The 15020-nt window shown below is 44.7% G+C and overlaps 1 protein-coding gene across 1 annotated transcript in view; it reads left to right on the top strand.

The window, feature by feature from the left end:
- hm13 (histocompatibility (minor) 13) overlaps positions 1 to 14210 on the top strand; it is a 53277-nt gene extending 39067 nt beyond the window's left edge. The window contains exons 4-12 of the mRNA XM_084462054.1: positions 1229 to 1317; positions 1434 to 1519; positions 1706 to 1831; positions 5436 to 5493; positions 5586 to 5669; positions 6126 to 6162; positions 6299 to 6401; positions 11262 to 11347; positions 12604 to 14210. Of these exons, the coding sequence (XP_084318180.1) occupies positions 1229 to 1317; positions 1434 to 1519; positions 1706 to 1831; positions 5436 to 5493; positions 5586 to 5669; positions 6126 to 6162; positions 6299 to 6401; positions 11262 to 11347; positions 12604 to 12676 (742 nt within the window). The 3' untranslated portion in view covers positions 12677 to 14210. The remainder of the gene's footprint in view (positions 1 to 1228; positions 1318 to 1433; positions 1520 to 1705; positions 1832 to 5435; positions 5494 to 5585; positions 5670 to 6125; positions 6163 to 6298; positions 6402 to 11261; positions 11348 to 12603) is intronic.
- The last annotated feature ends 810 nt before the right edge of the window (positions 14211 to 15020 follow it).

Raw genomic sequence — 15020 nt, 5'->3', positions numbered from 1 at the left:
GACAAAGGGCACCACGGTTAATCACATTTATTGTATGTACTTATAAATATATAATTTTTTTTAGAAATCTTTTACAAATCTTAATTTTTAACAAAAAATAAACTGCAAACATAGTTAGTTTACATTTTATACCATGTACAGCTGTTATGTATTGTACTTGTATAGCTTAACAAGGCCATCATCCTACTTAAAAAATAAAAATAAAAAACCGCTGCAAATACATTCATATATGTCCAACAATTATCTTTGATGTTCACTATCTCTGAACTACAATAAACAGAGATAGAACCTTATTATTCTATATAAGGTCACAAAATGTTTGATCAGCTGGGTATGACACAGCTGGAGTCAGCCAAACGGGGGGGCCCTTCGGCTCTGATGTCTCTCAGCTACCTACTGTAGCTAGCTACTGTAGGGTTCAAAGCTCGCCCATGCTACACCCCTCCACTGGGTCTCAAGAACATCAGTCAGGTAGCATTTGCATAATCCTGCTAACAAACAAATGAACACACATCACCGAAAACATTAACCTCCTCCCCAGGATTTGGTCCTGGGCAGAGGTAAAAATTAATAAATTAAACAATTATAGTCAAATAATATTGGTGAAATAATGGTGTATATATAAAGATGTAGGAGCTGTATGAGCTGAAGCAAGCTACAGTAGAAGGTGAAAACCCTGCTGACTAGGGATCACCAGAACCAATACCTCTGCACCAAGTCCAGAACCAATACCTCTGACCAAGTCCAGAACCAATACCTCTGACCAAGTCCAGAACCAATACCTCTGCACCAAGTCCATGCCAGAATTCTGAAAATGTGCCTGTAGTGGTTTTTCTACAGTACAGTACCGTAGGTCCCAGGGATGTGACTGTAGTGGTTTTTCTCCAGTACCGTCAGTCCCAGGGATGCCATTCTTCTGGACCTGATGGGTGAAGCCTTATTACGCCTACAGATGAACCGCTAGCAACGTTGGCTAAAATTAGTTCTTGGATTTGAGAAGACGCAAAACAGCACACATCTTGTATGCAGCTGCTTTTTCTTTCACATAGGCGTTCCACAAACTATTGAAAATTAACTACTTCCAGTTGGGTTTTATATAATCTATTTCGGACCACGATACGGACCACGATAAACTAGAGCTGAAAGTAACCTACTAAGAGCATCAAAAACTCTAAATGGCTTGAAAACATTTTGACTCAGTCTTTCTTCCCCCGTCTCCTGATCTCAGTCCGTTTATGAACCGCGTGTTCCCGGCCACTCTGCCCAACAAGCAATACCAGCTGCTCTTCACTCAGGGCTCCGGAGAGACCAAAGAAGGTGAGACCAGCAGCTACACATACCATACCACATGTCTGCAGTATTGGGTGATATTTGTGTGTGCTGTGTGTGCGTGTGTATATATGTAAGTAATATTGACTGTCTCTCTTCTCCAGAGATCATCAACTATGAGTTTGATACCAAGGATCTGATCTGTTTGGCTATCAGCAGTGTGGTGGGAGTCTGGTACATCCTCAAGAAGGTAACTAGTCTAACTACTAGTCTTAAGCCACGCCACAGCTTGCAATCTACACAGCGAGCCCTGTTAGGACTTGTAACTCACTACAGATCAATCCATAAACCCTAGCAAATAGCCACCAGGTGTTTTTTGTTGTTTTTACTTGTGATTGATTGATAACCAATCTATTGTTTTTTTGTGATGTCACAGCACTGGATAGCCAATAATGTGTTTGGTCTGGCGTTTGCCCTGAACGGCGTTGAGCTCCTGCACCTGAACAACGTCAGTACTGGCTGCATCCTGCTGGGGGGGCTGTTCGTCTACGACGTCTTCTGGGTGAGCCACCACAGCCAAGAGCACTTCTGGGATATGAATTTGCCATCAAAGGGGAAAAATACAACATGTCAAACTGCAGGACGGTCATGCACAGATCAGCCTGAAACAATGTTGAAAGGTCAGCTGTAGTGGGGGCCGGTCAGGATATTTTGGTTCAGATTCTTCCAAAAGGACAACATTTGGCCCAGATGCTGTCCACGCAATAATTTATTAATATTTGATGGACGCCAAGATGGGTGCCCCACAAGGCGGCCATATTGGCAAAATCCAATATGGCTCTCACCCCAAAAAATGAAAAGGGTTAGAGGCATAAATGATACCACTACCTTGCTTTTTGGGTCTTTCAGGAGGGGCAGGCCCCTCCAAGGCAATGGTAGGGGAATAGCCCATAAAACTTTAGGCTATCTAGAGCAGTCATGCTAGGTGGCTTGCAGCCATTAGCCACTAGCATGGCTGCTCTATTTAGCCAGGCTAAAGTTGGGCTACTTCCAGTACCTACTTTCAGATCATGTCATGCTTGAGGTCGGTGAATGATAGGCAAATGTTTGCTTGCAGAGTTTGCATGTCACCTTCTTGGGGTCGTTCTGTACTCATTCAAGATGATCACAGTGATTGGATGATTTCCTGCCTGACAGTCTAATAACTGTGCAGCTCCCAAATGGATGGATTATTTTTCCCTGTGCCTAAAACGACTAATGAAAACTTGGTCGGCTAATGTCGGCTAATGTTTAGTTGACTTGGGGGGCAGCCCTACTTGCCAATGGATTATAAAGTGCTAGGAACAGCATTTTATAACTAGAAAGTACATTTCCTGGAGAAAATGTGAGGTGGGCTAGCTGCTGCAGTTGTATGTAACAGCTACTGCTAGAACTACTACGGACCAGGCAATCTCCATGCACCCACCGGCGAAGACCGTGCGTCTCTAGCCCAATCAGGGGCTGAGTTGTGGGGTCTTCGGTGTGGACAGTGGCATGGTGGTGAGACTCCGCCCCCTCAGGTCAGAGCTGGTCGAGGACAGTGTACCCCTCTCCGGGCCACCTACCCGCCCGCACCGGTGAAGACCATGTGTCTCTAGCCCACTCAGTGGCTGAGTTGTTGGGCCGTGGCGTGGATAGTGGCGTGGGGGTGAGACTCCGCCCCCTCAGGTCAGAGCCAGTCAGAGACAGTGTAGCCCTCTCCGGGCCACCTACCTGACTCAACCGGTGAAGACCGTGTGTCTCTAGCCCACTCAGGGGCTGAGTTGTGGGGCCTGTGGCGTGGATAGTGGCGTGCTGGTTAGGCCCCGCCCCCTTGGGTCACAGCTAGTCGGGGACAGTACAGTGACCTCCGGGCAATTTCAATGCATCCACCAATGAAGACTGTGTCTCTAGCCCACTCAGGGGTTGAGTTGTGGGGCCCGAGGCATGGATAGTGGCGTGGTGATGAGACTCCACCCCCTCAGGTCAGAGCCAGTCGGGGACAGTGTACCCCTCTCCGGGCCACCTACCTGACTCCACCATGAAGACCTTGCACCCACTGGTGAAGACTGTGTGTCTCTAGCTCAATCAGGGGCTGAGTTGTGGGGTCTGTGGCATGGTGGCGAGACCACCACGAAGAGAAAGAAAGAAAGAAAGAAAGAAAGAAGGAAGGAAGGATGGAAGGATGGATGGATGAAAGGAAGGATGGAAGGAAGGAAGGAAGGAAGGATGGAAGGAAGGAAGGATGGAAGGAAGGATGGAAGGATGGAAGGATGGATGGAAGGAAGGATGGAAGGAAGGAAGGATTGAAGGAAGGAAGGATGCAAGGAAGGAAGGAGGGAAGGAAGGATGGATGGATGAAAGAAAGCAGGATGGATGGAAGAAAGAAAGAAAGAAAGAAGGATGGATGGATGGATGGATGGATGGATGGATGAAAGAAAGAAAGAGAAAGAAAGAAAGAAGGATGGAGGGAGGGATGGATGAAAGAAAGAAAGAAAGAAAGAAAGAAGGAAGGAAGGAAGGAAGGAAGGAAGGATGGATGGATGGATGGATGGATGGATGGAAGGAAGGAAGGAAGGAAGGAAGGAAGGAAGGAAGGAAAGATGGAAGGATGGAACGATGGATGGAAGGAAAGGAAGGAAGGAAGGAAGGAAGGAAGGATGGATTGATGGATGGAAGGAAGGATGGAAGGAAGGAAGGAAGGAAGGAAAGAAGGAAGGAAAGAAAAGGAAGGAAAGATGGATGGAAGGAAGGATGGAATGATGGATGGAAGGAAGAAAGGAAGGAAGGAAGGAAGGAAGGATGGAAGGAAGGAAGGAAGGATGGATGGAAGGAAGGAAGGGAAGAAAGGAAGGATGGATGGAAGGAAGGAAGGAAGGAAGGAAAGGAAGGAAGGAAGGAAGGAATGAATATGAATGCTACCACAATAGTCATAAAAGGGTGCCTGTACAGAGAGCCTGCACGTGTCCCCAAATTCAAATCCCAACTGACACTGTGAGCATCCTCTCATTCACTTCAATGTAAAGGCATGTCCGATTCAGACAGCTCTCTCTCAAAAAGTATAAATGTCACAGCCTAGATATTGACACCGTAGGAATCCTGAGAAAATGCTGAACATTTTAGGATATGATATGTCCGTGTAGCTTAAAAACTGTAGGCATGGCGACGAGTTAGAAAAAGGGTAAAAATGCAAAATTAGCAGCTCAAAAGGTAGAGTGTGGGCCCATACGTTTCAATGGAGAGCGCAGTTGCCGAACAAATCGTCATACAGCGAAAACTATAAATCACACAGCTTAGATACTTATATTGTACGAATCAGCACAGTTGTGTGAATGTTTTGATGTATAATATGTGTGTGAGCTTTCAAAACTGTAGGAGTGCCAGCAGTTTACAAATTGTGTGAATATTTTCAAAGCAACAGCTGCCACCACTCTAAAAACATAATGATACTGAACATTCCACCAGCAGTTTCAATGGCACAAAAATTACTATTAAAAGTTAAATTACTAAAAAACTATAAAAAATATCAAAAATCTGAATACATCCGGGAAACAGCTAAAGACGATGAACATTTTAAAGTTTTAATGAAGTTTCTAGCACAAAGTATGAAGTAGTTAAGGGCCAAAAAACTGGGGAGAATTATAATAATAAAGAAAGAAAGAAAGAAAGAAAGAAAGAAAGAAAGAAATAGTGGGAATATCACAAGTTGTGCTAGCTTTTACAAGCTAGCCCACCTAACTATCAAATGGAATACACTTGTTTAAATCTACTAATTTCCACAAATATATGTAGATATGTCAACAAACACAAAATATTAGCCACTAGGGGGCACTAAATGCAATTAAAACCACCAGGCAAAAACACTATTATGCTACTGTATAACTGCAGCAGAACAACAATATTTAATGAAACAACATTAAACTAAGATAAGATACAATGTTATCATAATTTTTAAATATTTATTGATTAAGAAAATACTACATTTGTTTTTTTGTTGCTGGTGCAGCGTTCGCCATCATCTTACTGATAATTTGCAAGGCATTATGGGAGAATTGTCATAGCACTCTGTTTGGAGTGTGCCTCTGGAAGATCTCCGTTTCGAGGGCCATGTAGCCTGACCCCTTCACACTACCCCTCTCTCTTCCCAGGTGTTTGGAACCAACGTTATGGTAACCGTCGCCAAGTCGTTTGAAGCTCCCATCAAGTGTAAGTAGATGAATCTGCTCACTCCCTGACTGTCTACTTCCAAGGATGGCTCACAGTGGTTCTCTCTCACCTCCCTTCCTCCCTCCCTTCAGTGGTGTTTCCTCAGGACCTGCTGGAGAGGGGCCTGCAGGCCAGTAACTTTGCTATGCTGGGGCTGGGAGACATCGTCATCCCTGGTAGGACAACACAAATGACCACACACACACACACAGTATTATCCATGCACTGCACTTCTGTCATCTTTCTGCCCACACACTACAGAGAGGGTTTCTCATTGAATCTAGTCTCTGTGACGGTTGGTATGTTCAGACCTGACTGCTGACAGCTACATGATGTTCCCTCTAGTGTCCCTGTAGCACCAGGAAGGGCTGTGAGATTCTGAGCCTCCTCTAGTGTCCCTGTAGTACCAGGAAGGGCTGTGTGATTCTGAGCCTCCTCTAGTGTCCCTGTAGCACCAGGAAGGGCTGTGTGATTCTGAGCCTCCTCTAGTGTCCCTGTAGCACCAGGAAGGGCTGTGTGATTCTGAGCCTCCTCTAGTGTCCCTGTAGCACCAGGAAGGGCTGTGTGATTCTGAGCCTCTATAAGCCTCCAGCTCCACTCTCCTCAACTCTCTTTCTCCTGTCATTCTCCAGGCATTTTCATCGCTCTGCTGCTGAGGTTTGACGTCAGGTGAGCGCCAGTCTTCTCTTATCATACATCACATCCCTCTTTTTTTCTTTCACTCTCACTCTCTTTCTCCCTCTCCCTCTCTCTCTCTCTGGCTCTGACTCATAGCATCATGTCTCTCTCCTCCTCTCCCCCTCAGTCTCAAGAAGAACTCCAGGACATATTTCTACGCCAGCTTCCTGGCTTACATCTTTGGTCTGGGCCTCACCATCTTCATTATGCACACCTTTAAACACGCCCAGGTGAGACTTGAACAGCCCAGCCCTTGTAGAGGCCAGGGGCCTCATTTATAATCATGGCATAGAATCTATTGTACAATACTATGTACAAATGGAATTTAGAATCTTTGTACGCATAGAAAGTGTGATTTATCAAATGATCCTACGATCGTCATATGCACACCGGTAGGAGATTTAATAAAAACGAATTGTTCTCAGCCCCAGTGCTCGTGCACAACCATGGCTATTTGCATTAATTAATTGATTACTGTAAAGCACTCTGTGCATCTGTGCTGTGAAGAGTGCTATAGAAATAAAGCTTACTTACTTACTATTAAAAACTGGTCAAAATCACTGTCTTAATGCTTGTGTGAACAGTGAAATAAATTAGCACAACCAAAAAAGCAAAGAAAAAAACTGTACTGGGGTCCTATGAAATCCGTTTAATTATTTCCCAAATTCAGTTTTTCCATTAAAACATTTCTGAATTCTTTGTGCTTCAATATAGAGTTCTCCTACTGTAGACTATTCCGTTAACTGAAAAAAGTAGGCTAATGCAAGTGATGAAGAATCTAGGCAACAATGCAGAACAGGCACCGCAGGCAGGCAGGTAATAGACAGTAGGGCCCTTCAGTGTAGTGATCTGACCCGCGGGCCCTTCAGTGTAGTGATCTGACCCGCGGGGCCCCTCAGTGTAGTGATCTGACCCAAGGGGCCCTTCAGTGTAGTGATGTGACCCACGGGGCCCTTCAGTGTAGTGATCTGACCCGCGGGGCCTTTCAGTGTAGTGATCTGACCCACGGGGCCCTTCAGTGTAGTGATCTGACCCGCAGGATCTCAACCGTATTTGGGGGTATTTCGGGAACCGCTTGCCGCCTCGAGAAGGAGTAGTAATACTACTCACTCACTGACGCATAGCCTACTAGGGCGTCCCACTTTCACGTTCTGAAATCAGGAGAGTAAAAGAGAAGGCACTCTAGAGTTTACACATTGCCTCATTAATGTTATCAGGTTCCCTACTAGCATTGGGTTTAAATAGGAAATATTGCCAAGTAGGCGCTTTTGCCTTTGGCCTCACTTTCGCTTTCGTTTGCGAATGTTTCACAGAAGCTGCTGTAAGTTTGAAACCCTCATTGCCATGTCTGTTTATCATGTTTAATGCAAACAATTTGGAACGTTCTTCAAAAGGCGTTCAGATTTAATCAGAACAGACACTTATAAAATGTCCTTACCGGCAGCACTACATGGCGAATTTGCAATGAAGTATAGGCAATCTATTCTGTAGGCCTATGATCCCCCGATTCCTATAATTCTGAACAGATATCTGTCATTCAGCTTTCTCGTAATCTGCAGTGTGATTGTTAATTCCTTGTGTCAATTAAATTAAAAAAAATCACCAGTCAATCAAAGGTTATGATTGAACACGCGCCTATTCAACCGTATTCATAGGCCAGGTTACAGGCTGTACCGGGCGAGCTCGTAGTAGCCGACTACAACAGCACACATTACAGAGCCAAATAATGATGTGACGTTGCTGTGGAGGTAGAGGTGGCTGCCAGTAGCCTACTTAATTAAATTAATTTTGTAAACCTACGTAGCCTAAAGATGGTGGTGGTATGATCTGCATTGAATGCACTGTCAGTATGGGTTTGTAGGCGAATAGCCTATTAACCGACAGTTGCTCATTTGGACAATGAGGGTAACATGATTGTGCATTTTCCTCCGCACATCAATGCACATCAATGTCCCTTTTTTGAATGGCTGGAGATTTACCAGCATTGCCTCTGGGCACCCCTGGCCTAGGGCTGGGTATCATTTAAAAAATTACGATACCAGTGCCAATACCAGTACCCTTAAAGTGATACCGATACCAATTGAATACTTCAATCGATACTTTTAATTTCTTTTTTGCATTTTTTCCATTCCATAACCAGCATGTGAATGGAAGTATTCAGTTGTGTATAATGACATCAATCCTCCCACATTCAAATAATTTTTACAAGAATACATTTTGAAAGTGTTTAAAAGAGTATCAAACTGCATTTATCATGACTACACATTTTTTAGTCATCCGTGACCTTGCAGCTAATGTGAACGGTGTGTCAAGGCTGCTGCTGGGGGTGGCAACATCAGCAGTAGCAGTTGTGGTGGTAGTAGGCCTAGGTTAGTAGTAGGCCTGGTTTGACTGAAGACGTTTCGATGCTACTTGGTATCAGTTTGTTTCGATCCAGTACTACAAGGTATCGAGTACCGATACCCAGCCCTACCCTGGCCTAAGGCCTGCTTGGTTCCATATGGATCTTCCTCAAGTTCCCCTTTTTTTTCCCCAGTAAAACACAAACTCCATATCCAATTCCTATTTTGATTAATTACTCACACACAAACAAACCAATTCCTTGTTCAAAGATCCGATTTCAGAATATTATTCCTGAATCCCTGTAGTCTAGAACATATTTGAGGGGTTCTTTTGCAAAGACATCTCCGTTTGTTGACCTATTAGCTATCTTAAATCATGTTTGCCCATATCTGCGGTGATGTTTAAATAGAAGGCCTATTCATCTCTTAATGGTGATGTTACAGTGACAATGTGCAGGACATGGACAGACAGTGTATTCGTTAAAACACACTTGCACAAAATGCATCAGGATGACAAACCCATTCGAAAAATCTTGTCAAATTCAAGTCTCGTCATAATCAATCAATTAGATTTATTTGTATAGCACATTTAAACATGACTTTTGTCAACCAAAGTGCTGTACCTTTGAAAATAAACAATAATAATACACAATAATAATGGACAACAGTCAGCATCACAGTTATACAAGTAGACACAGGACAACAAACAAGGCACAAGTCAGGGTGAATCGGGAAACGCTAAGGAATAAAAGTGGGTTTTGAGCCTAGATTTAGTCAATTGAGGGAGCAGATCTGATGGAGGTGGGGATGCTGTTCCACAGTTTAGGGGCTGTGACAGCAAAGGCGCGGCCCCCCTAGGCTTGAGATTAGACCCCCGGACCACCAGGACCCCCTGATGGGCTGATTTAGATTTTAGATTAGACTTTATTGTCCCTCAAGGGGAAATTCATTATCACTGGACTGCAGCACAATACATTTAACAACAAACATTTTACATAGACATCGTAGGTGGACGTTACATAGATATTGACAGTACAGTACAGTAACAGATACCACCGCCCATGGACAGACTACAAAGTTACACCCATCACCATCGCCATTGAACAGACCTCCTTCAGCGTGATCTGAGGGACCTGATGCTGGAGTAGGGGGATAGCAGGTCTGAGATGTAGGAGGGGGGCTTTCCATGTAGGGCTTTAAAAACAAACAAGAGAGCCTTAAAATCTACTCTGTAGCGTACTGGAAGCCAGTGAAGCGAGGCAACGACAGAGGTGATATGGTCTCTCTTCCGGGTGCCTGTTAACACAGTCTATCAGCATCATTTTGGACTAGCTGCAGGCGGGACAGGGATGACTGACTGATCCCTATATAGAGAGAGTTGCAGCAGTCTAATCAGAAGGAAATAAAGGTGTGGATAACCCTCTGAAGATCTAGAGAGGAGAGAAGGGCTTTGAGCATAGCAACGGTGCATAGCTGAAAAAAGTATGCCTTCACCACTGCATTCACCTGCCTGTCAAACTTAAATTGGGAGTGAAAGATTACACCTAGGTTTTTAACAGAGGGCTTGACAAGGGCAGACAGGTTGCCTAGGCTGGTGGTGATCGTAGTGACAGAGTTTGGGGGGCCGAAGAGGATAATTTCACATTTATTTTCATTAAGTTGAAGAGGTTTTGAGCCATCCAACACACAACACTCTTCAAGGCAGGACATGAGACTGTCAAGTTTGGACTGGTCATTGGGTTTCAGGGGGAGATAGAGTTGTGTGTCGTCTGCATAAACAGTGAAAGGAAATTTACTTCTGAATGATTAAACCAAGGGGCAGCATGTACAGAGAGAACAGAATGCATACATCCAGGCTGTCTAGGTAGGTAGGTTGGTAGGCTGGTGACTATAGACATCCATAAAGAATAGGATAAAATATGTATGTACCTATATACATTCAGTCTGTATAAATATAAGTATATAAGTCTAGGAGTACATATATAGACATAGATACATACATGCATACATGCAGGCTGTCTAGATCTAGTAATACACGTATACACCCATGCACAACTCCACAACATATGGAACGCGTAGACACTGTTATGATGGTGATACAGTCTGATGGCATCTGGCACAAAGGAACGTCTGAACCACTCTGTATTGCGATGCTCTACTGACAGATGACTGAGATGTGCCTCGTGGTCTGTGCACTGCATAGCAGCAGTTGAGGCCAAGTATCAGTGTCAGAATCTCCACTGTTTATTTCTGTTTGTTGGTGAAATGTCTGTGTCTCTCACTAGCTCAACTATGATCATAATACCCTCGCGATTAAGGCTATGCTTTTTAAAAAGCTCTATCATACAATGTTTCCAAAATGTTAACGCGATTACAAAGCGGATTGCCGGGAGCAAGCATGTTCGGATCACTTGTGATTAGGTCTTAGAGATTTATAAGTCCTCTTGACTGCCGCCAACTTCTCACAGACTTAGGAGCTGGTTTTAGCACTAAACCCCTTTGTGAAATACTCTCATACCCCAAATTCAGGAGTCCTAAAATGTGACACAGCCATTATTCTTAGGAGTTGCTCCTAAATCGGCGAGTTAGCCGATTACTCTTAGCCTAGGAATGTCTCGTGAATGCCAGCCCTGAATCTATAGCCTTTATAGAGGCCTGGGACTATAGCCTTGTAGAATCCTGAGTCTGTAGCCTTGTAGAGTATAGAATTTTATTAATAATTGACTACTGTTTTTTCCTGCTTCCCAGCCTGCCTTGCTCTACCTGGTGCCAGCGTGTGTGGGCTTCCCTGTGGTGGTGGCCCTGTTAAAGGGAGAACTCACAGAGATGTTCAGGTGAGACGACCAAAAGAACCTCAAACTCAATCAGAACCCATCGGGTCTGATTTGACCTGGACTAAGTTCATGATGACACCGGTCTGGGGTTGACACTTGTCTCCATCCTCCACCTACCTTTCCATCCATTCATCTATCCATCCATCTTCTGTTCTCCAATCCTAAAGCATTGTTAAGGGTTGCAGAGCTGCTCTATGTTGCCCAGGAATCCCTCTACAGCCATTCTCCTCGCCATGTTAACCACCATGGTAACCCCAGGACATACCAACCCCACTGTTGATTGGCCACTAGGCCAGCTTGCCCAGTCAGCTTATCCCTGGTTGGCTAAAGTTCTCTCGAGCATCCCCCACTCCTCCCTCCTTCACCTCTTCCTTCTTCAGACCTTCATTCTTCCTTCAGACCTTCATTCTTCCTCATCCTTCTCACCTCTAGTGCTGTTAATGCCTTAAGACCACTACCTACTAGTCTACTGACCTGCTATCTACCACTCTCTTCTCTCTCACGTCTCCTTTTCTCTCTCCTTTTCCCTTCTTTCTCGTCTCTTCTTTCCCCTCTCTCCTCCTCTTCTTGTGGGGTGGGGCCAGTTATGAGTCATCAGAGGAGCTCCTCCCCCACACCCCGCGGCTGACCTCCTTTCCCAACGTCTCCGGCTCGCCCGCCAGCCTTGCCAGCTCCATGAGCCCCACCTCCTCCTCCCCCCGCCGCCGCCGCCACATGCCCACCTCCTAGAGTACCCACCCCCTCTCCTGGGCAGGTACGCCCCCCATGCCCCTTCCTCATCTTCCTCCTAGAGTACCCACCCCCTCTCCTGGGCAGGTACGCCCCCCATGCCCCTTCCTCATCTTCCTCATAGAGTACCCACCCCCTCTCCTGGGCAGGTACGCCCCCCATGCCCCTTCCTCATCCTCCCCCACCACCCAAGATCCTTTCACCCTGGTTGGTCTCTCTGTTGCCCCTCCCCAGCAGGACATTTTCTCTGTTTTCCCTTTTCATCGATTCAATCCCACCTTCACTGCTGCCCCTTTGCACAAGAACAGCCCCAGCCCTTACTGGAGGCAAAAATCAACTTCACGCTCATGTGTGGTCACCTAGGGACATTTGAATGGTTATTTTGGTCCAGACCTTATCTATTTCTGCGGTCTGTGGAGTGGTTCATGTTAGGGTACTTACATTTAATTTGGCTCCATTTTATCCAATTGATGATAATAATCACTATCTATTTCTCTTTCATTAACTTCCTGTTTCTCTCTCTCCAGGTACGAGGAGACCTCTCCAGAGGAGGAAGCAGCTAAAGAAGAGATGTCAGAATCTGAGAAGAAGGAACAGTAACCTTTACCATCCCTGCTGTCCTCTCCCCATCCTCTTTCCTGCCCTCCCTCCTTCACTCTTTCATTCCCTCCCTTGCTCCCACCACATTTCACCATTGCTCCGCCTCCTTACCTCACTCTGGGGCCGGGCGTGTGTTGCTGAGGTGTTGTCCATGGATTTGGCCAGCCTATTGAATAACAGTTTAGACTATGGTATGTTTTCAAGTGTGTAAAGTGTTTTGTTCCAGATGTTTGACAGCTTGTTCAGTGCCTCATGACATTTTCTATTTTATGTTTATTTTGAAAGGCCAGAATTTTAAAATGGGTGAATTTAGCTTCATAGTTGCTTAGTTTGAGGTGCCAAGGGAGGTTTTTAGATCAGATAAGCCATTGTGCAGTTTGGTCTGATCTCCGAGGCCAGTGCTCTGCCACCAGTATCTCAATCCTCCCACACCAGAGAGAGAGTGAATCCATGCGAAGCTAGAGGTGGTCTGAGAGGCTTTGTTCTCCGCTGAGTAATATCTGACCAAACCCAACGAGCCTGGCCACCTTGCTTAAGTTTCAGATGTGCCAGTTTAGTAGTCTATGCTGTAGTATCTATAACAACACGATAAACACAGCATGTTGGGTTGATCAATGAGTCTGAGATGGAAGCCAATCAGATATGAGGGAACTTAATTTATATTAATCTGCTATGACACCACCTGTCTTGAGGTCCAGTTACAATATAGTGTGTTTAATAAGGAGTATATTAGATAAGGTGCTTGTGATTCATTGGGGTATGGGAGTCTGTTTCGTAGGAGGTAGTGGTTGTTGAGCTGAACTGTGTCCTGACTCCTGAAAGGAGGGCCTGTAGTAACAGACCGGCGCCTGTGGGGGGAGACGGTCTCCTCAGAGAGGGAGACCAAAGGGACCAATGAACCTCCTCCTGACTTGCTCTTCTGGAACAAGGGACAAGATTTCTAAAATGCACCCTTCCAGAAATCATTAATCTGAAATGAAGATGATAGCTGTGGAAAAGCATGATTTTCCCTTTCCAATGCATGTCAGATCAGAGATACCTCAAGAAGAGTAGGGAGGAAGGATATGCAGTCAAATCAAGCAACCTTTTTAACCCTCTTCCTGGAGATATAACCACAGATCATACATGGTGAGATTGGTTAAAGCTGTGCAGTGGCATTGGTTTGAACAATCAAAACATTGTTAGATTAGTGATTACCTCAAGCAAGGGAGGAAGGAAGGACACCTCTGTTTGAGCTGGGCTCCAGTCTGTCTGTTTTAGAGTTCTAGCCTTTCTAGTAGAAGAGTGCTGTGCCAGAAGAGCAGACAGAAGCTCCTGGTGATTGAGCGGTCTGAACAGGAACGGTTTAGTTTTGTATAAATAAAATATAAAAGTGTAAATCTGTGAAAGATCATGCTCATCTCCCCTCTGCTTGGTGACATTTAGTCATCCTTCACTGTTTTAAGGAAATTAACCTTTATCTTTTCTCTTAACATACCTGGGTCTCCTTTCTGGGGCCATAGATGTTTTATTTTCAATAAATGTTGTTAAGCAGAACAAACAAGTGTTTTCATTTGCTCTTTTTTTGAGAAGGAAAGGGGGGGTTTGAACAACCGGGACTGATGCTATGTTTCAGTTGGCTCGGAAGTCAGAATTTGGAGCAGGGAATTACACCAAACCCGAGTTGACCACGTTCCACTTACAGTTGCACTAGGCCAGCGTTGCCAGATGTATGATAATTATCGTATATGTACGATAATTTTGTACGATGTACTATCAACAATGCCCAAAATCCCATAATGTACGATAATGAAATAATTTTATGACAGTTGTAATCAGATTAATTCATTTCCCGAGTCCCGATAAGATCAGGATATACTGAACTTCCTCCCTGTATAGGACTGTGTGTCATCTCTAAAACGTAAACAGAGCGGACGTTTACAGTGGTAGTGTGGTGGGTGAAACAGTTCTGATTACACATTTTCATGTTTTCCTGTGCCCTGTCCACTTCCATTGCAAAGAAATTTGAGTTGGACGAAAATGTCGATCTAGTTAAATACTTGAGAGATTATTATTAATCATGAGAAATTATGGTCTCTATGTTTCAGGTTCATGTTAGACATACTGCAAATAGGGCTAAATGTCCAAAATGGGACAGAGTGCTGCACTCTTGTGACAGCATCAAATAGGTAGGCTACCCTATCAATATATAAGCCAGCCATATCAATATAAGATAGCCAGACTCAGAGGTGGAACTTGAACTTTAAAGCTTACTAAGATAACTCAAAACTGTGGCGGTCCCTCTGGTCGTGATAAAATCAGCGCTGCGTTTTAAGAACCACACTTCCGACAATCCCCCACTCAC

This window comes from Borostomias antarcticus (assembly GCF_949987555.1).
Source record: "Borostomias antarcticus genome assembly, chromosome: 3".
NCBI lineage: Eukaryota > Metazoa > Chordata > Actinopteri > Stomiiformes > Stomiidae > Borostomias > Borostomias antarcticus.
The sequence above is the reverse complement of the archived record's forward strand: the minus strand, read 5'-3'. Positions and strand labels throughout refer to the sequence as shown.